Below are 22,142 nucleotides of genomic sequence, written 5' to 3'. Positions count from 1 at the left end.
CCATCAATGCAGAGATTGGACAATGAACCCCATTTCTGGGTCACATAATATATAAAGAGTCATATGTGGTAAAACCAGGGCTAAATATAGATTTGCCTGCCTGTTAAGGCATTCCAGCTTCAGAAGGACATTTTTATAATCCATTTCACGCCCGGTCTCATGAGCTGACATTCCACCAGCAGAGAAATAACCTGCTGACTTGTCTTCAGATTTCATCAAGTTTTTGTCACTTCCTGTCTAAAACCAGGGTGTCTAATTCACAACATATGAATCATATTCAGCTCGGCATGAACTCACAGCTAGCAAGTGCAACAATACCATATTAGCACAGCCAAACAGGGCAATTTGATAAGAAGCACAAATGAGTTAGTTTAATAATCCTAAAGAAGAAATCAAACCACACCTCTCGACATTATTCATCTGTGTCTTGTTAGTCTGAGTCTACTAGGAAACAACTTTAGTCTTAAGGCCCTTGTACACTGTCCGACTTTGGTTTGTCAGAATGTGAATTGACGGCAGTGACAGAGCATGATAAAATGTGAATTAAATCCAAAATAATGGTTCTAGATTGCACTGAGACACACCCACTAACGGCTGATTCACAGCTTTGATGACCAAATACAAAATTCAGACAACCCACATCTAAAAACCATCCCATCAGAATTAAACATGGAACAAAACAATCTATTTTGGCCATATTTTGAAAGAAAAGGTGATGAAAAGACACACACAACAAAATAGTGGAGGTGAAATGGAAAGTGCAGTGCTGTGACAATAAAAGCCATGTCTTCAAAACACGAGAAGGAACAGTTCAACGTGTATCCTGTCCATTGCACAATCTGACAAGTCTCAAATTCACCTGCAAGGTGCAAACTGAATTTACACTCTGCTGTGGTCTCTCTTTATCACCAAACCTTCTCAGGAACGAAAACTCCGGAATTTAAAAGTTTTTTTTCCTTTTGCTGTACTGCAAACCAGGAACAACATTTGGACACGAGTTCCTCAGGATCAAACTGGAGGTAAAGTTCTTGAGTGCCTAAAAAGGTTTGTGGGTTTGTAGAAAAGTCCTTATGATGCAAAATGACTATTAGACCATAAATTCACATCAGACAGTCAAACTCAAGGCAAATACATACTTTCATCATAAAAACGGCATCCCCATAACCACTAACCATCCAATAGTGGAACAAAATTCTGGTCATCTGTTCCCTGATCCATGTAAATCTAGTTTAGAAGGTTTCTAGATACCTAGTAGTCAAACTAAATTAAACATGACTGGAACTATGTCCATTACTTCAGTCCTGCAGGTGCTCTAAGTTAGTTCCTTACCTCTAACACAGGTCCTGCTCCCAGGATGATCTGCTCCACGCCGCTGGCGAATCCCTTCTGGCTGAGAGCAGTCAGGTGATGAATGAGAAAGTTGGTGCTCTGAGTCTTCCCAGATCCACTCTCACCAGAAATCACGATGCACTGGTTCTTCCGTCGCTGTAGCATGGCGTGATACGCCACATCCGCCACAGCATAAATGTGTGGCTCCAGCTTCCCCAGTCTGTGGTTGTCATACAATTTGACATATTTAGGATTGTAGATTGGCAGGAACTGGAAGGGGTTAATCACAATAAGAATACTCCCTATGTAAGTGTAGATCTTCTCTTGGCGGAAGCGTGCACGGAGGCTTTCCAAAATGGCGCGCTCTGTCAGCTCCGGGAGAGCACACAGGTCAGATGGAGGGTCACTCCCTGCAGGCTGCGGGAGGAAACCCCGTTCCACCATGCGCCGACGTTCCTCAGTGACCCGCAGCCACATCTGCAGGCTGCCACCATAGTGAATTGATCCATCCAGGTTCTTCTCCCGTAGAAGGAAGCGGTAGTCTTCGCCACTGCCCAGGCCGCTGCGGTTCTCCAGGGCGCTTCTTGGCCACAGCATCATCCGCTGAACAGGGCAGTCGCTGGGGTTGAGTATCCATTCCTCCCCTCCGAACTCCTTCACCTCAGCCAACACGTAGCATTTGGTGCGCTCCAGGTGCAACCGCTCGATGAGGCACTCGATGGCTTCAGCGGCGGTGGTGTTCTTGCGGGCGCTGACGGGGCAGTAGATGGTGCCCTCAGCCAGGGAGCCTGGATAGACGCGCAGGCTGAACTCCTGGTCCTCCAGGCGCCGCCGCATGCTGCCACTGATAGTGGCCATGTTGGCGCTGCTGGCGTAGCTGCAGCCGCCATCTTGTAAGCTCATGGCGGCGCAGCAGGACCCATCAGCAAACTGCTCTCTGGGGCCGCGGGACTGACTCAGGACATCCCAACTGGAGGACAGAGACAGAGATTGAGAGACAGATGGGGAGAAAAAGATGGATAAGATGAAAAATAGTTGCAAAATAACAGCAGAGAAATTAGTGGTTTTAGACATCATTTCATGTCCTCACAGCCTCAGGCATTTCCAGTGCATTGCGTCATAACAGGGTCAGTAGAGTCATAGAGCGATTTTATCTGTCCCATGACGGAGTAGGCTGACTCAATAGGCTGTCTGTTTCAGATCGTAAAGGGAACCACTATCACAAACACCACAAAAGACGAGCAAGAGACATTCAGAGAGAGACGAGAGCTGATCGCTACTAAAAACAACGAGGAACAGTAGCTGCTTCATGAACTTAAAGGCTGCCGATCACAGCTTATCAGAGCCACGTACCCTCTGTGTGTGTGTGTGTGTGTGTGTGTGTGTGTGTGTGTGTGTGTGTGTGTGTGTGTGTGTGTGTGTGTGTGTGTGTGTGTGTGTGTGTGTGTGTGTGTGTGTGTGTGTACACTCGTGATAATCCAAGGGCTCTAGCCATGTGCCAACAGCTGCCACCTTCCACACAGTGGAAGTGGCTGTAATGAGAGCACAATGGTGTAATTCACCACTTCCCTGTTGATAGTGGACACAGCACTCCATTCTCACTATCCCACTATCTCACTATCTCACTATCTCACACAGAGTCCACTTTCAAAGACTAGAAACTGTAAAATGTTGGTGAATGTGCTGACTGCTGATGTTTGTGGGAGATTATTTAAACTGCATGGTACCTCCGTACATTAGTAGTATGATAATATATTAAAATATTTCTAATATACTACAGTATATGTTTAAGATGATTTCAGTTGATGCAAACAATGTGTGTTTAGCTCACTGTACTAAGTCATAACTTTACAACTCTTCCTTTAAATGACAATATTACAATACTGCCAAGTCAGGCCAAAATACAACATGAAAAGGTAACTATTTTGTATCAATCCTTCTTTTCTGAGTCAGTGCACCTCATCATGTCTTCCTGTTGTCTTTATTGTTTTACTGCTTTTAATGGTTTTCTATGTGATGTCATCATTCATGCTATTTACATCTGTATCTCTCAGAATGTGTTCTTGACACACATCATGTCCCAGTACTTCTACCTTTCTTTTACTCTCTCAGATCAATTCTCCAATTAAAGTCTGTTAGCACAACAGTTTACTTCAGTGGTTCTTTGTATTGCTGTGTGTACAGTATGTGCTACATTAAAAGAGAAAGACAGAGAGGAGAGGAGAGGATGAGCCAGCCAGTCGTCCTCTAAGCGCCCCAGACAGACCCTCCTCTCCCTCCTGCTGTCTGGACTAATCCTGACCTGACCACCTACAGCAGTCTGCAGCAGCTCACCACCACCAGACAGGGACAGAGAGAGAGAAGAGACAGTTGGGTGTCCTTCAGGAACAAAGAGGTGAACTGTGAGGGACGAAAGACAGCACTACCAAACAGACAGAGATGAGCGATAGTGCAAGACTCAAAATAACTGCTGGAATCAAATGTTTAGATACTAATGAGCTGTTCAAATAAGAAAAAAGGTCACAGTTTCAAGTCTGTTATGCAGATATATAAAGACAGTCAGTATTCATGGTTCATTTGTGCTGTCTGGTGGTTTCCTTTTAAGTGTTTCCGGTGCTTGTACAAAGGAACAAACCTTGCAGGCTACAACTTCAGCAATTCAGTGTCACTCCGAAGTTCCCTGCTCGGGGATGCAAAACACGCTGTAATCACAAAGTGTGGGCAGAAGTTGAGTTTTAACGCATTCTTCCATTTTAGCATGAAGGATAACTTTGTAGTCATCCATGATAAATAGCCTCAATCAGCTACTCTTCTTGTGCAATGTACTGTATTTGTAGTAGCTCAAGTGAAACCAGAGACAAATTATGGTATATATAACTCGAACAAAATGTGCTGAATGGATAGTATTCGTGTTAAATAAATGGTGGTGCATTCAGGCAGCTGGGAATTAGGAAAGTTCCCATTTAAAAATATCTAACTTCATAGCTGAGAACGTGGCAGTCCCCCAAAAATCTCCTCTATTTCTGTTGTCAGAGTACAGCAAAGTGACAAACGACCTCATCATCGTCCACATAAACCAACACAGGGACTAAATGGAGCTCAGGAGTTCAATATTGTTTTTACATGCCATTTTTAACATTTAACACAACTAGCAAACTAGGTAGGCCAGGCTAACCAGGTCTGGCTATTTCACTTAATTTGAAATATGGAGCAAGAATATCCCTTTCTTTGACCACAAACGCTGCCATCTCAGGTGAAGTGAACCTACATCTCGGCGCTCACAAAAATGTTCAACTTTCTCAGATGGATGCTCCCAGTTTGACTGGCGTTCAGGTGTATCTTCACACTCGGAAGGCGGAACTTTCCTAGCTGCTCATGAACGCACCATAACACAATTAGTTGCCCGAATGCCACATCACTACGTTTTCAAATTAAAAGCCCTCTAAAACTAGGTTTTAACCTAGTCTTGTAACTATTTGGGGATACTGTCGATGTCAGAATTTCCTGATATCACCAACTTTGAATATAATTCAGAGCCTGACGTGAATTGTTTTTAATGCTTTGTTGCACTTAATTAGCCTACGGTTTAAACAGTATGACATGAACGCAGCATTAACTCTTTACACAATGAATCGATATGATGAGTGTCTGAATTCTCCATTTACAGCTCACTACTGAGTAAACTACTGAACGCCTCTATAGAAGCATGAGCGAATGAGAGGCGGAATTTTGTTTGTTTCACTTTCAACTCAGCATTTGAACTCGGCAGTACTTTTGCACAGTGCCGTGAATTTGCAGCTGAATCCAGCTGCTGTAGCCTTCACTCGGCTCCCCAGTTGGTTCATCTTCATCTGTTCTCTGTGGCTTGCTGAGCTCAGCTGTCAGTCCAACTCAGTGATTCATTAGTCTGGACAACTGAAACTTATGACCGCTGCCGTCATGTCCTCCCATCACTGGTCAAACGTGAGCCGCTGAAGGTAAAAGGCATGCAGCTTTCACAATGAGAATGGATGACAGGCAGATATGGTAGTTTTGGAGAAAGTGTACAGTATTTGTGTGAGAGTCTGTGGGTTGCAGTGAGTAAGTACTAACTCACATCTTTCCTACATTTTTCCACACTCGATCGGATACAGAATAATATATCCTGGATGGGAGGATGACGTTTCAGAATAAAGGGAGGATTCTTTAATCTAAAAAAACTAAAAAAAAAATATCGTCCCCAAGGAGAAGACTTTGGCGCATCACAATTCTGCAGCAAAAAGGGGTTTGTTAGGAATCAGCAGAAGAAAAAGAAAAAAATTGCCATCCATACTGACACAAACTTCACCCACAGAAAATGAAAGAGGAAAAAAACACCACAGTATAAGACTTGATGACAGGCTCTCTGGGAAATACAAAAAAACACCACAGATGTTACCAAAATAAAAGGATATTGCGGATTAGCAGTTTAAAGGATGTGAGGGGAATTTAAATCCTTACAATGACTTTTGTTTTTTTTCCTCCAAAACAGATATACATTGCATTGCTGCCTCAAAAGCTAACACCCATCTTCAAACCTCTGCTCAAGACACAGGAAATCAGGTGCAAATCTCAGGAGCAGTTTGGGGAAAATTAACCACTTTGCTTTCAGTGGTCAATCTGCAGAGAGATTATGAACCAGTAAACTGGACAGCTGCAGAGTGCAGGAGTAGCTGGGAGGTTACGCTGGACCCTGCTGGCAATCAGGGGGTTGGGACTGGTGGATGCTTCTTCAAGGTCAAAGGTCAAAGCGATGAGTCAAGGTCACAAGTCACATGTGGCAAAGCTGCAAAACTGGCCATCAAATATTTGGGGAGATGAAAAATCTTTTCTGGCATTGCCTTGAACAGCTGCATGCGGTGAGGTCATTCAGGCCGGAACTGGACGGCTATTAGACGTGAAGCCTTTAGTGCAATGGATGGACACAACCTTAATACTATATGTTCAGTATTTACTGCAAAAACTATTGCTGACAGAGTTTGCATGATGATGGATGAAGGTGTAAAGTGACAGAAGTCAGGTACGGCAGGGAGGGAGGAGATGAGATGATAGAAGGCGAAAGTTGTGGAAAGACGGAGAGGAGGTGGAGAGGGCTAAACGTCCGTTACGTCTTGTTTTGACATGGTCGAATCTGAAGCACTGACAGCGTGTTGAGATTAGGCCGTAAACTGATGCGCTGGAGAAATGAGTTCGTACTTTAAAGTGGAGAGAGACTGAAAGAGTGGGGGACATCTTAATGAGAGCGTGCCAGATTTCTGACTGGTGGACAGGTTCAGCCCGGGGTCAAGGGTATTCACAGCCGTCACTCAGATGGAGGAAAACTGCAAATGTTAGAAAACAGGGCTCCTTCCACAGAGACGGTAATATTTTAAGAGGAGGTGACTGACTGAGAAAAAGAGGAAAAGGTTCAGATAGGGCAGAAGTGTGGGAGTTTAGACAGGAAACAGATGAGAAAAAAAAGTGGCAAATGGGAGTTGGTATTTTATAAATAATTAAATAAATGGATTAAACAGATCCAAAAGAACCAGTTCACTATCGTATCACAAAAACAGCATTAAATCTTAATATTTGAGGGGCTGACACCTTCAACTATTATCAATCCAATTTCAAAAGAAATACCATTTAAATCAACTGATCAACCAGTTGACCAACAGTTTCAGCTCTAGACAGAATAAATAAAAGAGAGACAGCAGGTGGCTCCGGGCTGCTGTTTCCACGGTTTACAGCCAAATACAATTTTAAGCATATTTTCCTGTAAATATTGATGGAATTACATTTGATAAATTAATAAAGGTGTCTGAAGATTGCGCGAGTCTTATTTCAGTTTCACCGAGTGGCTGTGGATGCTTTCATAATAGTTTCTGTAAAGTAATCATCCTCTACGACTTCCCAGAAATCATCATCGTCATGTCCTCCATGGTGTCAACATGTCTGCTATGTGGTTGCATACATCAATTAGCTGCACCATTAGCATATTAGTAAGCCAATTTATTTGTTTTTCAGTTGATATGGTCAACATTGGCTGACCCTTTGTAGGCTTTATTGACCTCAGGCTCCGATTCAGTACCAGGAAACAACAAGAGGCAAATGCAAAGTGCAAAATTACTCACTATGGAATCAAATTACTAAATAAGTAAATCATTTGATGTATGTAAAGTCTGCCAAAATCTTAATTTGGGAGCCTAATGTCAAATATGTGAACTGCTTATTAACCTTTTTGTCACTGTAGCTAAAGAAGCAAGCACTGTTTAATCCCGTTTCATGATTACTATCATTATTCTACTTTCTTTGTACTCCTTTTTCTTTTGTTGACCTTGATGCAGCCTCTCGATGAAGGTTTTATGTTTGTGGAAAGACTTCCATTAAGTTTTACGTCGTGAAGGTTCTTGACTACATTTTTTAAATGCATCTTAAACCAAAGTATTGTGCTCTACTTGGGAAGGCTAACTGCATTTGAATGGACTCTTGAATGATAAACATTTGGCACTTAAAAAGTCACTGACTTCTGAACTGCAAACTTGCGACAGTCCTCTTGCAGTATTAATTAAGACAGATTCCTCATTTGGTGTAATGGCAGCAAAGTTACCTTAACTCAACTCATTTTAGTTCTTTGGCCATAAAGTGCCATTTCTAGGTGTCGTTCTGATGACCCAAGAACTATGGGAGTTGAATTTGGAGTTCTGAACATTACACCATGTGCCACTTTGTATTTCAGATGCAGTGGAAAAGTAAACAGGACTGTGCAAAAGGGCTGTTCAGTTTTCTGAGTTTGGTTTCTACGGCTTAGAACAACTTGGAAATCTTTGGTTGAAAAAGGCTCTTCAAAGACTTTTATTTTGTGATTCATTAACAACTCTAATATCCACTGACAGTGTGCAAATGCATATTTCTCATCTTGTAAACTACTTTCAAATTACTAAATATTTTTTTGGCACAGAAAGACAATGAAAACTAAACTTTTACAGCTGCAGTGCAGCAAACATGCAGTAAATTACTGCAATGAATGCAGTGCAGGAGTTGGGTCATCTACAAGAACATATAACATGTAGAGTCAGCTGCAGGGAAGGCAGGCAAACATCCAAGATATTAAATACAGATGAGAAGTGCAACTGGTCTTGCAGGTGTACAGTGTCGGGCTGGTAAACAGGAAGAGCCCCTCCTCTCCCACAGTTGGTCCTCACGATATACCGGTAATAAACACCAAACCTCAGCATTTCTCAACACTGTTCTCACACACACACACACACACACACACACACACACACACACACACACACACACACACACACACACACACACACACACACACACACACACACACACACACACACACACACACACACACACACACACACACACACACATTCAAGTTCACTTAATTTACAATCTTTGGTCGTGTGTTTTCTTCCTCATTCCCAAACTGAGGGTTGTACTCTACTTATTAAAGAGAGGATGATTACAGTGGTAGAATAGGAGCTACATGGTTAAAGTGCACTTTGAACTGTGACTTCACACATAAAAAAAAAAAATTCTACCCCAATACACACACACTCACACACACACACACACGCACGCGCACACACACGCTGTTCCACCTTGGATCACTCATCACAGAAGATCATTCATTAGAAGCACATTTTAGCTCTGGACAGGCTCCCTCTTGATCTACAGAAGGTACTGAAGCTCGTCCTACACACACTCCCACCTCAGAAGAACACCACACCCCATGTTCACACAGCTCATCGGGTCTTTAAGTGTGTGTGTGTGATGCATCCAGGTAGTTACATCAATTTCAATCCAATTTTTTTTTTAATATTTTGGCTTTGAAAACATAACATCTGACAAATTACTGGTTTCTTTGAGTGAAAACAAACTTAAAGCGCAAAAAAGAAAATTCTGACATGATGAAACTTTTCCAGCCTGCTGTATAAAGCCAACCATTCTTTCTTATCAGGCTCCAAACAGATCTTGTTCTCAGTTCCTGAAATGTTGACAGTTTGAAGGTCAGGAATTTATATCTGCCACCACACAGTTGCCATTTTAAAATCTTTCAACACACATGGGGGCAGCTGTGGCCTGGAGGTTGAGAAGCAGGACTTGGGCCTATTAGGTCGCCTATTTGATTCCTTAGACCAGCAAAGAAAAACAACCATGGCTGAAGTGCCCTGAAGCAAGGCACCTAACCACCAATTGCTCGCAGGGCACTGCAGCTGCCCACTTCTCCAGATGTGTGTGTGTTCAGTGCTCATGGTCGAATTAAATCAAAGGTCAAAATCCTGTGTGCAAAAAAATACATATTTAAAGTAACAGGCAAATCAAATTATTCCTCTTCCTCAATTTGAGGGAAACATGGGTGGAGGAAGCAAATTCTCTCCTTCAGCTGATGTGCCCTTCAGCATTGCACCAAAACCTCTAGAGTTGCCAGAAGATTATTTTTGTTTGTTGTTAATATCCTGATCGAATCAATTCTCACTCTGTTGCCAAAGATTCTCATCCCTTCTCAGTATTTTTCAAACATAGTGTTCGCTGGACCATCAAACAGCATGTGAGGCCAGACACCACTACATCAAACCATTTCTATTACTTTTCAGTACAGATAATCAGACCATTACGCCCACTAAATGCCAAAATTGGGTGGATAAGCTGAGATGAAGAATTATGATTTGAACTTTTCACATGCTCTCTTTTTTTTAAATTCTTCAGCCAACCAAATCCACTGTTTTCATGCGATCACCTGAGAGCAATATCACTAATACCTTCTTGAAGAGAAAGTTCCTGGATCTTATCTCTGTTTTTACAATTAATCACAGTTTTTCAAAGTTCCTCCAATTGTAACATATAAAAACTTGAGTTATGGTTGGAGGGCCTGGTTTGTTTAAGGAATACCCTGAAGAGGTGTTTGCTGCTGTGATATGTACTGCAAGTGTGAATGTGACACAGAGTGTTACTGGAGAAAAAAATGTGCTCAGGCAACTTTCACTTGGACATTAAAGGTTAAAATAAGAAAAAGAAAATACTTAAAAGTAAATGCCTTGTGTGTGTGTGTGTGTGTGTGTGTGTGTGTGTGTGTGTGTGTGTGTGTGTGTGTGTGTGTGTGTGTGTGTGTGTGTGTGTGTGTGTGTGTGTGTGTGTGTGTGTGTGTGTGTGTGCGTGCATGCGTGTGTGCGTGCGTGTGTGAATTCCTGAATTCCAGCAGGCCAGCAGAGCTCACAGGAACTGAGCCCACACAGACACAAACATCTGCCAGAAAGCTGCGCACACAGAGTTTCATTTAGTGCAGCACTCTGAGGTGTGTGTGTGTGTGTGTGTGTGTGTGTGTGTGTGTGTGTGTGTGTGTGTGTGTGTGTGTGTGTGTGTGTGTGTGTGTGTGTGTGTGTGTGTGTGTGTGTGTGTGTGTGTACAGTGTGTGCATGCGGCAAAAATGTGTGCGCACGATACAATTTCTGCACTGAAAAAGATGTTAAAAAACATTCAGAACCGTCAGGTTTTCCATGTTAGCATGGTCCTGCCACAGCAACACTTTCTTCAGTAAAAATAAAATCCTGTGATGTTAGGGTAAGAAATTTAGTAGAAAATACCCTGCATGTCATAAATATAGCATGACATCTAAAAACCTATGTCATGGTATCCTTCATTGCAATGCTGCTTCTATTCCTTGTATTTATTTATTTTTTTCATCCGAACCCTGGTTTGACACAATTTGTGGAGGAGAGGAAACAAGAATAGGAAATCCCCAAAACAACCAAACTGCATTGATACTGTGAGTGGTTGTGGCTGTATGAGACGCACACAGGCCTGATTACTACCAGACTTGTTAGCTAAATCATCACTTAAATAGACAATTTTCAGGACCATGAAGTTGGCGAACAGTCTCAGCAGCAGCACACTATGCCAAAATCAAAAGAAGTTCCATAAGAGAGTAAGAAGGTGATCGAAAACCATCAGTCTGGGACGGGTTACAGAGTTATTTCTACGGATCTGGTTCTCCACAGATCCACAGTTATCTACAAATGGAGAATACTTGAAACAATGGTGAACCTTCACAGAAGTGGCCAACCTTCTAAAAGTCCTCCAGCAACACGGTGATGACCAAACACAGAATTTCCCAAGAAGAACGCCGACGGTCAAACATGGAGGTGGCAGTGGGACGTTGTGGGGATGCTTTGCTGCTTCAACACAACTTGCATGAGTGAGAGAAACAATAATTCAGCTTTCTGTGATAGAATCCTGAAGGAGAACATCAGGTTATTGGTCGGTGAGATGAAGCTCAAGTATAACTGGGTTATGTTGCAAGGCAATGATCCCAAAAATAAGTCCACCTCCAAATGGCTCAAAGGATTAAAAAATAAAGTTTTGGAGTGGCCTAAACAAAATCTGGACCTGAACCTAGTCAAGATGCAGTGCGGTGCGGTGGGACCTGAAAAGAGCAGCTCATGCTCGCAAAACCTTTAATGTGGCTGCACTAAAGCAGTTCTGCAAAGAAGAGTGAGCTAAAACTCCACTACAGCGATGTCTCAAACTGATCTCCAGTTATTGGAAGTGTTTGGCTGTAATAGTTGCTGCTAAAGCTACAAAATACATTAGGTATTGAGGCTCGGTGGGGGGTGATTACTTTTTCACATTAGTAATTCAGGGATTGGATCACCTTTTTGCTCACGATTATCATTGAAACTTGTATTTTGTGTTTATGCAGGTTGCCTTTGTTTAATGTTGCATTTAAAATGTCACACTGTGTGAGATAAAAAGATAGAAAAAAATCAGGAGGAGGTCGAATCCTTTTTCATGGCACTGCACTCTACCCGGATCCCTGTGTGTGTTATTAAAGACATGGTGCAGAGCCACTTCCCCATCCTCTGCATTATTACATTCCCCAATGGGGGATGACATCACATCAACCCACTCCGCTCTCCTCCTGGCACAACACACACACGCCTGCATGCGCGCACACAAACACACACACACTAAGCATTAGGAAAAGCCACCACAGGAAGCTGTATTGATTGAAGACCCCCTCCACTGTATAATCAGACATCAACTGAGCATCTCTGTTTCCTTGGTTACGGTCTGATTGAAATTACTTAGTGCCGTGTGTATATGATTTTTCTGATGTGATGTTTTTGTGAGTGTATTCTGAGTCAGACTGACCAAACTAAAGTGTGCACTTTGAACTAAAACGAAGGAATATAAATGGAAATATTGAATGATTGAATTTTTTTTGTTTTGTATCTTAAATTTTCATGTTCTTTAGTTTCGTCATTTTCATATCATTTTATGAAAGTGATACATATGTATAAAAAAAAAGAAAAAGGACTTGTATCATTGGCTCAAGGCTCCCTTTCTTTCAGGATGCAGCTAACCGAACTCCCAGGAGACACGGATGACTCTATAAAGGGATGAGCAGCGAGTCGTTATTGATCTGAGGCTGCGAGCAGAGAGAAAATGTCGACCTCCCTGCAGCATGGTGGGGTGTGTCCTGCAGGCCTCCTGCCTCAGTTTATTCTAAACATGACCAGCAGGAACTGAGCCTGAGACCATCAGACAAGACTGTCTGTTGTTGTGGGTTGTTTTTAAATGTCACCACTCACACAGCAGGTCAGTTTGTAACAAGAAAATTCTTGGGTTCAAATATACAAAAAAATACAAATTTGTATTCATGGTCAGTAACTTTGACTGTCCATCACTGTAAACCACTGACAGGCAATACATTTATCTGTAAACCTGCTGAAACAAGTCTTGTGTGTCGAGTTTGGGCTGTACTTGTTGCATCATATTGTATCGACTCGTTATCATCCAAAATAAATGAGCTTTATCCTCCCGTCTGTATGAATGACAGCACAGAATTTCATGTCAATCCATACAATATTTTTTTAGACATTTCAGTCAGAACCAAAGCGATGGAATGATTGATGTTTCCATCCCACGATACACAAGACTAGTGTGTCCTGTTTACTGGACCAAAAACTCACCCACAGATGTGGAAATATAAAAACATAACGTTGAATAATTTGATCAAAAACATGATATTGACATTCTAACGTGCAAATTTATGGATTTTTTTTTCAGAATTTAGGTCAGCGCAAAGATAAATGTAGTAATTGATCCAACTGATTTAGTTTCAAAATTTAAGAAACAACATTTAAAACTAAATATCAGTTACAACAACAACTTTTCTCTTGCTGTTACTGACTTGAATAAAAGTGGATGCGAGTCGGAGCCAAGCTCGACCTGAGCGAGGCCAACAGAAACACAGCCCCCAAGTGTGTTTGCATTACAGCAGCTTTGCCCAGGACAAGAGATGATCTGCCCACAGCTCTGGCTCTCAAGCTGAACACCATCCAAAGGAGCTATTGCTGAGCAACTACTGGACACCGCAGAACGGTGGAAAATGAAAGAGTAGAACTTAATAGGCCGGGCAGGAACAACAGAAATGCTCAAAGACACACAGAAACCTGCGTCTAAAATGTCAACAGACTGACCACAGATGTACCATCTGCTGGGCCTGGAACCACTGCACAGCTACTCAACATAAACAGTCCTACTTTCCAAACAATGCTACAAAAACCCATCTAACCCTGCCAGGGTCACGGTGTCACTAATGGCTCCATCATCCTCATTGATTCTCCAGTTTCCACCTCTCTTTTCCCATTGGCCTCACAGATCTGTGCTAGGATTTGTGTCTGTTGGACGACGATCAATACCAGCCTCTCTGTTTTGTGCATTAGACGTCCACTTTTTTCATTTCCAAGTAAATCAATGCTCAGATAAACTCTGATTTTCATTACCGCTGCAGAGCTCTGAATGTCAAGTGGACGACACAGAGAGGCCAAAATGTCTGAGCGCAATCTGAGTAAATTGCATCAAATTAAGTGGAGGAATAAAGATGAGAGATATTTCAGAATATACAGTACAACGGAGCTTATTTCATACGGCATTACTCACTCCAAGCTGCCCTGGTTATTTGTCTATAAAAGATCTGAGATGTAAAACGACAGAACCAATTAAATGGCCGCAAACGACACTATCCTCTTTTAACTCTTAATTTCAAACTGCTTCCGCTACTTTCCAATCATACCAAAAGGAGCTCAGGCTGAGTAATGCCCGTGGACTGACAGTTCCTCATGCATAATTTCTGCGCTGTAATGAGAGGTGAGGCTGTGGCGTTTTGGGAAGATCAAAGCGAAACAAGTCTGGCCCTAATAATGCGCTGGACCGGGTAAAACCAAACATGTCACGACCGGCAGGATGCGTGCGGTCGTTTGCATGGAGAACAGGGGATTATGCTTTTGGACGCAGATACAAAAACCTGGCAGCACATTGTTCAAGCTTTTGTGACATCTAGCGAATGGATTTTGTGACATCAGAGCGCGTCAGGGCTGAACGAATACACAGCATGACACGACAGGTAAAGGGATTGTTCCGTCTGTAGCGCCTGTCACTTTGGCTTCAAGTCAGCAGCTGCCACGCCTTACATGTGGACAGACAGAAACAGGGCAGCAGCTAATGCATATGCATATGCATGTGTATGTGTGTGTGTGTGTGTGTGTGTGTGTGTGTGTGTGTGTGTGTGTGTGTGTGTGTGTGTGTGTGTGTGTGTGTGTGTGTGTGTGTTCGATAGTAACTGCATGCATGTGTGTGACATTGTGTACATAAAAGCAGTTGCAGTCATTGCGGACAGAGCCAAATGTCTTTGAGATGAGGAGGACTGAAGCACTTCAATAAAAGTGGGCTGAAACACGACACTGGCCGCCGCACAGCCAGAAAAAGGCAAACACCAGCAAAACAAGGGGGCCACAAGAATTACCAGCAGCATGTCTCTTTAAACACGGGATCGTATTTGACAATCAATTGCATATTTGCGGCCAAATGTTGGGGTATTGCCTTTGACAGTAGCTCTTAAACTTCTGCAGAAACACTGGAATCTAAAATGACATTTTGTCTGATGGAGCACGAGTCTTTTGTTCCTCACTAGATTTCTGAGGCTTTCATTCTCTTTGATCATTGTTTTAACCTAAAAAGGAAAAAAAAAAAAAAAAAACCTGGCTTTTTATTTTTTATTTTTTATTTTAACAGCTCTTTTTAAGAACGGACTAAACCAACGCTGAACGCCTCAGCAGCCACCGTCTCTCGTTGCTTGTCAGACTAGCAAAGTGGTTTAAACAATGTGATGCACGCAAAACTTTAAAACTTTGTTGCAGCTGCAGTTTTCTGAATCAGACGCAGCAGTTGCTGTCCTCCAGCTGCACCACCTCTGTCACCACCAATTTTGCCCTGATTGGTTTGAAGCTTCACTGACACGTATGACGTGTGGTTTGTTTTCATCACATGAACTTCAGATCCATAATCTCCTGCTTTATCTGTCCCAAAGGGGAAGAAATGCATTTTATTTTCTCCTTCTGGCAGCTCATGTTTTAATATATGGACCCCATACAAACTATAGTTTAGATGTTTTAGAACTATAAAGCTGTAAAAACAGTTGAGTTCAGGAGTTTGTTGTTGTCAGCCTTTAGATTTCTTTTTTTCCCACTGTGTTGGTGCTATAGTTGCCATTGTTGTGTGTTTACGCAGGACACATGAAGTACAACGTGTCCGACTTTATACTCCTTCCCTGCAGCCATCAGCAGTTCTCGCTGACCATCAAGTCAGATGAAGTCAGCTGCAGTTGAAGTCGAACACCCATAGATGAAGAGAGCTGGATAGAGCAGCAGTGAACCGGTTTACCTCAGTGGCCATCTGAAGTACTGCAACAAAGAAATGTCCTGCTGCCCCACAAAGAATTTACCCCTTACCTTCCTATTTTACTATAAGAGATGTGGATAACTGTTTATATCTTGACATAAGATTTTTAAAGCATGTAGAAATAATTTTTGTGACGACATCACAGACATGGCTCTGGTGAAGAGATGCAAATGCATGAATGAAAATCAATGCAGCCGCTGAATTATTGTAGAGGGAACTACACTCCATGTGTTGATCACAATAACAGAACATGTTATCCAACCCAAGGTGTACAAAAATTATTATATACCACAGCTGAAAAAGCGATATCTGGTTGTAGCATGATAGTACTCTGGAGCAGATTGATGGCTGATCAAATGTTGAGTGAAAAAAATACAATATTATCCTTTATAATCTGTAAAATGACAGATCAGGCAAGAAAAAGGAAGACATGAAGGTGGTGAAGTATGTGGAGGCACATAAACAGTCATCGTCACCTTGATAGGAAACAACAGATGAAGAAGACAAGAGGTTTCTGGGCCCACTTCTGTCACAATGAGTCACGAGGCCAACTATGGCAACACGGGTGTCGAGGAGAGGCGTCATTCATCTGACGGGAAGAGGAACCGTCATGTTCTTTACAGTCAGCAAGGACGCACGGAGGAAAAGGCCAAGGCCTGACATCTCCAAGGTCAACGCACTTAGCAAACCACTGACTTCAGTTAAACACCATGCATTTAAAGGGTCAGTGTTCAGAAATGTAATATATTACTCATGACTATGTTTTCATTAGTGTATAAACACCTGAAACTAAGAATCATTGTGTTTTTGTTACCTTACAATAAGGTAACTATTTGGTTTCACCCAGTGTGAAACTGGAGGGCTTTAGTTTGAAACGTACATCGTGGCCTTCAACCGAGGAGTAACTTTATTAACTCAGTCAGTGACAGACATTCGCTTTACAGTTCTGGCCCTACTTTTGTGGTACAGCCTAAAATATTGTATTTATGTTATTTACCTAATTTATGAGCTTCCGACTCTTTTCAGCTCTGTGTGAGAGTCTCTGCTGCGTTTTGCAGGCATTGATAGTCGCACTAGTTTCTGTCCTCTGATCTCTGAGAGTTTCATGAAGGGTGGAGCTCAACCTCTGTAGACACAGGTGAAGGAGAGCAAGGCGAGACTGTCCGCTTATTGACACATTAAAAATAAATAAATAAAAAATGCTGAAATGGTCACCAAATGTACCTCGGTAGCCATCAATATACCTGGGCGGCCCGACCAAGTAAAGTCTGTGTTGGAAACACTGTACTTAGGTTGCAGGTCATCTTCCACTGAAGAGAATGATGACAGATAAAATACACACAGTGAAAGTAGCATGTCCAATACATTCACCGAGGGACCGTAGGAATATCTAAGCCCCAGGTTTAGTATTATTGTTGTCTGGGCCTTAATCCAACCTGAGGCAGAGTTCATGTTTGTAAAAAGGAGTGGGGGGGGGGGTCGTCCAAATATCTCACATCACTGGACAAAAATAAGAAGAATGTGCCTCAACCAGATGTCTGAGGTTTGACAAACCCTGTTTATGGGCTTGTAAACACTTCATTCGAACACTGAGTTGAAAAAGATCCCCGCCTTGACCTCTGACACTCTGCAGCTCTGAGAGCAAGGTAACGACATGTTCGACCGGGTCATGCGGTCACTTTTCAAGCACAGTTGCAAGAAAACGAGGTGTTTCATTAAAGGAAACTGATTACTGTACACGAATAGGTAGTGCTACAGTTTCTGGGAACTGTCCATTTGATTTGTTTTTGGAGGAAAAGCCTGTATTGTTTGCTTCAACTCCACCTATTGTGTGTGCCAGACCTTGTATTTCAGCAAATTCAACCAGGCTGAATACAATAACAATTTGAAGGATTTGCTGCTGTACATTTCTTGGCAGCCACTCACATCACCTTGCTCCCTGTTTTTCCTCCTCTCCCTCTCTCTCTCTCTCTCTCTCTCTCTTGATAATAAAAGTTCATCTCGGTTCTCCGTTTTCATTTAGCCACATCAGCGCACCTCCCGCTCAGTCTGAAATCCAAAAGGAAATGACTCCCCAATTAGAGAAAGCAGAAGATGTTTCAAGGTCCTCTTTTCACTGGTGAAACTTGACACCGTAAGAGGAGAAGGGGAAACACGGCACTGTGGCCACTTTCACTTCCGCTTCAGGGTTTTCAGCCACGGAGTTCACAATGTTACCGTTACTGCCTCCACATGATTCATTTTCCTCCGACAATCCATTTTAATATGCCGCGTAACATCAGCACATCGTCTTCTTGAACTTCGCTGTTTCTGGCCTGACGTAGCGATGGATATTAAATCCTGAAAACCTGAGAGTCTGAATGTACAGGGTGACCTAAATTACCTACAAGAATTACCTTGAAGAGCTGCATTGTTGTCTGTGCTGCTGCAGCACTCTGAACAGGTCAGACAGACGTGGGAGTGGACAAAAACAAGCAGAGGAGACAAGTGTCAAGTGCAGGTCTGAGTGCTGAGAGTGTGGAGCCACAATAGGTAATGGCAGCAGCTCTGCAGACTGCCCGGATGGTTTTACCCTTCATTTTAGCACATGGGCCTTGTGCCAAATCAGAGTACTCGATGCACACAACAGTAAAACAGTCAGCAGGTTGATAAAGCTGCTGTGCAAAGAGGTGTAATGGGCAACACCAGTCCAGGGAAATCAGCAAGTACAAAAAATAGTTCCAAAGATCTGAAACTCAGCAAAATGTGTTCCCACTTCCCCGCCCTTTTTTGTATTTGACTGTATAGAAGCCTTTAGCACTTGTGTGTAAAAGCACTTCCAATGTGTAGATTCTGATCCATCACAAAATAAAATCTGCACGACAACGACCCCAAACAAACAGCCAGAGTAGCCACGAGAAGATAAGATTCAGATGGTGCAGCCCCTAAAGAGCCCTGATCTCAACATTATGGAGTCACTCTGGGATTACACAACCAGACAGAAAACATAGACTCGAGAAATCCACAGAAAAACTGTGCAACATGGATCAACCTGCATTTCAGGTGCCTTTTGAACACTTTGAATAAATGTGCTTATGTAGGACAATTGGTGCTATTTAACAGGTAAAGGGGGGTCAAACCAAATACTTGAAATGGGTTTTTATGCTTTTTATTAAATTTTGTATTAAGTCTACCGGAGCATTCAAAACACAACCATCCAGGAAAGATGCATTGAGTGGTAGAGTCAAGGTTTTGAAGGCTGATCATATGCCAGAACACTGCACAGCAGTATCTGAAACTACTTACCATTGTGTATTTTGCATTGCCAATTGTCAGATAAAGAGCAGAAACGTGCTGTTAACATTAGAACATAATGAGCCAGGAGTGAGAGCTTGACCAACACACATTTAACTTTTGTGATTGTCATGCTGGACATAACTGAACTGAGGACACTGAGGTTAGATGGTAGTCCACCAACCATTGTTGTATAAATTCAGCTCCTTAGCTGTATCCCTGTCAATGGTTGATGACTTAAGGAAGCCAGTCTCTCTTCAGTAGGGCCAGTGGTGTTGGGCTTCGACTTAATTCTATAAACGGTTATCAACTACAGTTTCAGGGCTGCAGGAATGAAGCTGCAACATAAGCTGAACGTGGAGCTAATAGCATGTCTCATCTCCTCTTTGTGGCCGAGTGATTGTATTATTAAGTGAAGACCTCTGGCACTGAACACTCCACCGAGTCCCATCATTGAAAAATGAGCGACGGGCTAAAAGAGAGAGGGTGTTCAGTTCTGACCCTGGAGGCTAAGAGGGGAACACAAAAGGCTCTTTGGCGAAGATGACTCCAAATAGGGTCATAAATCAGGGTCTTACCTCAACGAAATCAGCAGCACATGTTACAGTTACTCAAACGCCAAACATCGTCTTGCACAGAAATGCACAGTGTTGAGGACCAACATGGAAAAAAAAACAACCCTGAGATTCATGCAAACCTTTCACATTACTGGACTCTGTGCAGTAGTGTTGTCCAAGTCATTCAAATACAAAATATTCTCAGATTTAAAAAAGTCCTCTGAAGACCAAAGAGCTTTGAGTAGTAGGTCTGGGTATCGAACCACCAGTGTTTTGGCAACATTTTGGAAAATATGCTCATTTGTTCTGTTGGATGAAAGCATCAATAAAAAAAATCTCCTGTCTGTCAATTATATATGAAGTTGAAAAGTCATGAGGGATCAGGAGATCTCAAGAAAGAGTTGTGTAACACCCAAGTGTTTTAATCGTGATTTTCACCGAGTGGTATCAAGATTCTCCTCCAACTCTCAGCAAAAACTAAAACAAAACTAGTGCTACAACTTTTAAGAAGTTGAGTGGAGAAGGAGGACAAATTAATCAATGAATCAACATTTTTTTTAGATTTGTGGTATTATACTGTTACCAGTACCAATGTCTTGACTTTGATACCAGTTGGCAAACTATGTTTTTTCAATAGAAATTTTATAAAGTTCATTTTAAGAAAACAAAAATAACAGTAAGGTAAAAAATATTTAGTTTCCATGCAGTTTAGAGGGGGGAGAGTGTAACTCAGGTTGTTTTCTGTAGCAATTGACAGATATTCCCTAATCGCCTCACATGGACGATATTTGAAATTATTAAAATAAGGTGTTATACTGTTAGATTTAAGCTACATAAGTTAAACCGAGTGATTTTATCCAAGTGGGCTTGGAGTTAGCTTACTGATGCTAATGAGATCGACTCCTGACTAAATGAAGCATAAGTTACGGGTTTTAAATCAGAAACATGTTGGTGTGGATGTAGCGTAGGTATCGAAATGAAGTACCAAATGAGAAGGGATGTTTTTTTAATGTTAGATAGTACTGAACCAATTCAGTCAGCTCCATAAATGTGTCAAAGTCACAGCTTTAATAAGAACACTCAAATTTTAATTCACTGAGATACAGAAACATTTCAATTACATCTCACTGTGCTTTTTCTGAAACTAGACACCCAATGATTATCCCTGGTCCTGAGGTTGCCATGGCAACAGTCTTGGCTCAGTCACCCTCTCTCTGCCCTCCCAGTCCAATCCAGTACAGATTAGATATGACCATCATACAGAGAAACTGAATCCTCTGAGGATTATATCACAGAAACAGAAACTGAGACAAACCCGCCGCTATGTGCTCTCTTCTCAGATTCCAGACTGAGGCTGGACCTCCAAACAACTGAAAGGATATTTTTAAAACCCTCATGTCACCTGAACACCACATGTGCTCTCTGTCATGTAGAATTATTATTATTTTTTTTTTTTTAAATTGGAGAGTGAGGCCAAAGAGAAGGGAATTAGAGCAACAACAAAAAAAAGGAAAGCGGTGTCAAATTGCTAAACAGTGGCTGCCAAATCCTGCAGAATGATGTCAGAGATGCTCAAATACAGTAATGAGGCTTCATGGCCCGCAGCTATTTCTGATTGGGACCTTAATATTTAGATGCATCATATTCATGATGACATTTTAAAGAGCAGAGCTCTGTAGAGACGACTTGAGGGTTCGTGTGGAGCTTCGGCCACCAGTTTGCTTCCTGTGCAGAGGAAGACACGAGCTCCGTTGTTGGGCGTGGGTGTGAATATACGCGCGTGTGTGCGTGTGTGTGGATATCAGTGTCGTGGGATTAGGTACACTCCATTTAGTCTCAAGAATGCAGCCATTAGGCCAAACACATCTCCCACAAGGATGAGCCTCAGGGCACGTTTCAAAGAACAGGGTGGGTCCAGAGGCACACACACACACACACACACACACACACACACACACACACACACACACACACACACACACACACACACACACACACACACACACACACACACACACACACACACACACACACACACACACACACACACGGCAGCATTCTGTAAATTTTAACACACACAAACATGCTAAGATGAATAATACAAAAGACACGTGTATGTATCCACTCTGAAGCCGTTTACATCTTCATCAATAAATGACACATGGATGCGATGGTGAAATAGAGAGGAAGTCTGATTCTCCTCACAGATGGAGGAAAGAGACCGAGAAA

General features: G+C 42.2%; 1 protein-coding gene across 1 annotated transcript in view; it reads right to left on the bottom strand.

Moving 5' to 3' along the window:
* LOC138619135 (unconventional myosin-IXAa-like) overlaps nucleotides 1-22,142 on the bottom strand; it is a 134,514-nt gene that overhangs the window by 96,966 nt on the left and 15,406 nt on the right. Inside the window, 1 exon segment of the mRNA XM_069695402.1 lies at nucleotides 1,330-2,299. Within this exon segment, the coding sequence (XP_069551503.1) occupies nucleotides 1,330-2,232 (903 nt within the window). The 5' untranslated portion in view covers nucleotides 2,233-2,299.

This window comes from Brachyistius frenatus, unplaced genomic scaffold (genome assembly GCF_029030835.1).
Source record: "Brachyistius frenatus isolate BFR_SWC_R1_liver_20210118 unplaced genomic scaffold, ASM2903083v1 Contig_19, whole genome shotgun sequence".
In the NCBI taxonomy this organism is placed as follows: Eukaryota; Metazoa; Chordata; class Actinopteri; family Embiotocidae; genus Brachyistius; species Brachyistius frenatus.
Note: the sequence above shows the minus strand (reverse complement) of the source record. Positions and strands in the feature narration are given on the sequence as shown.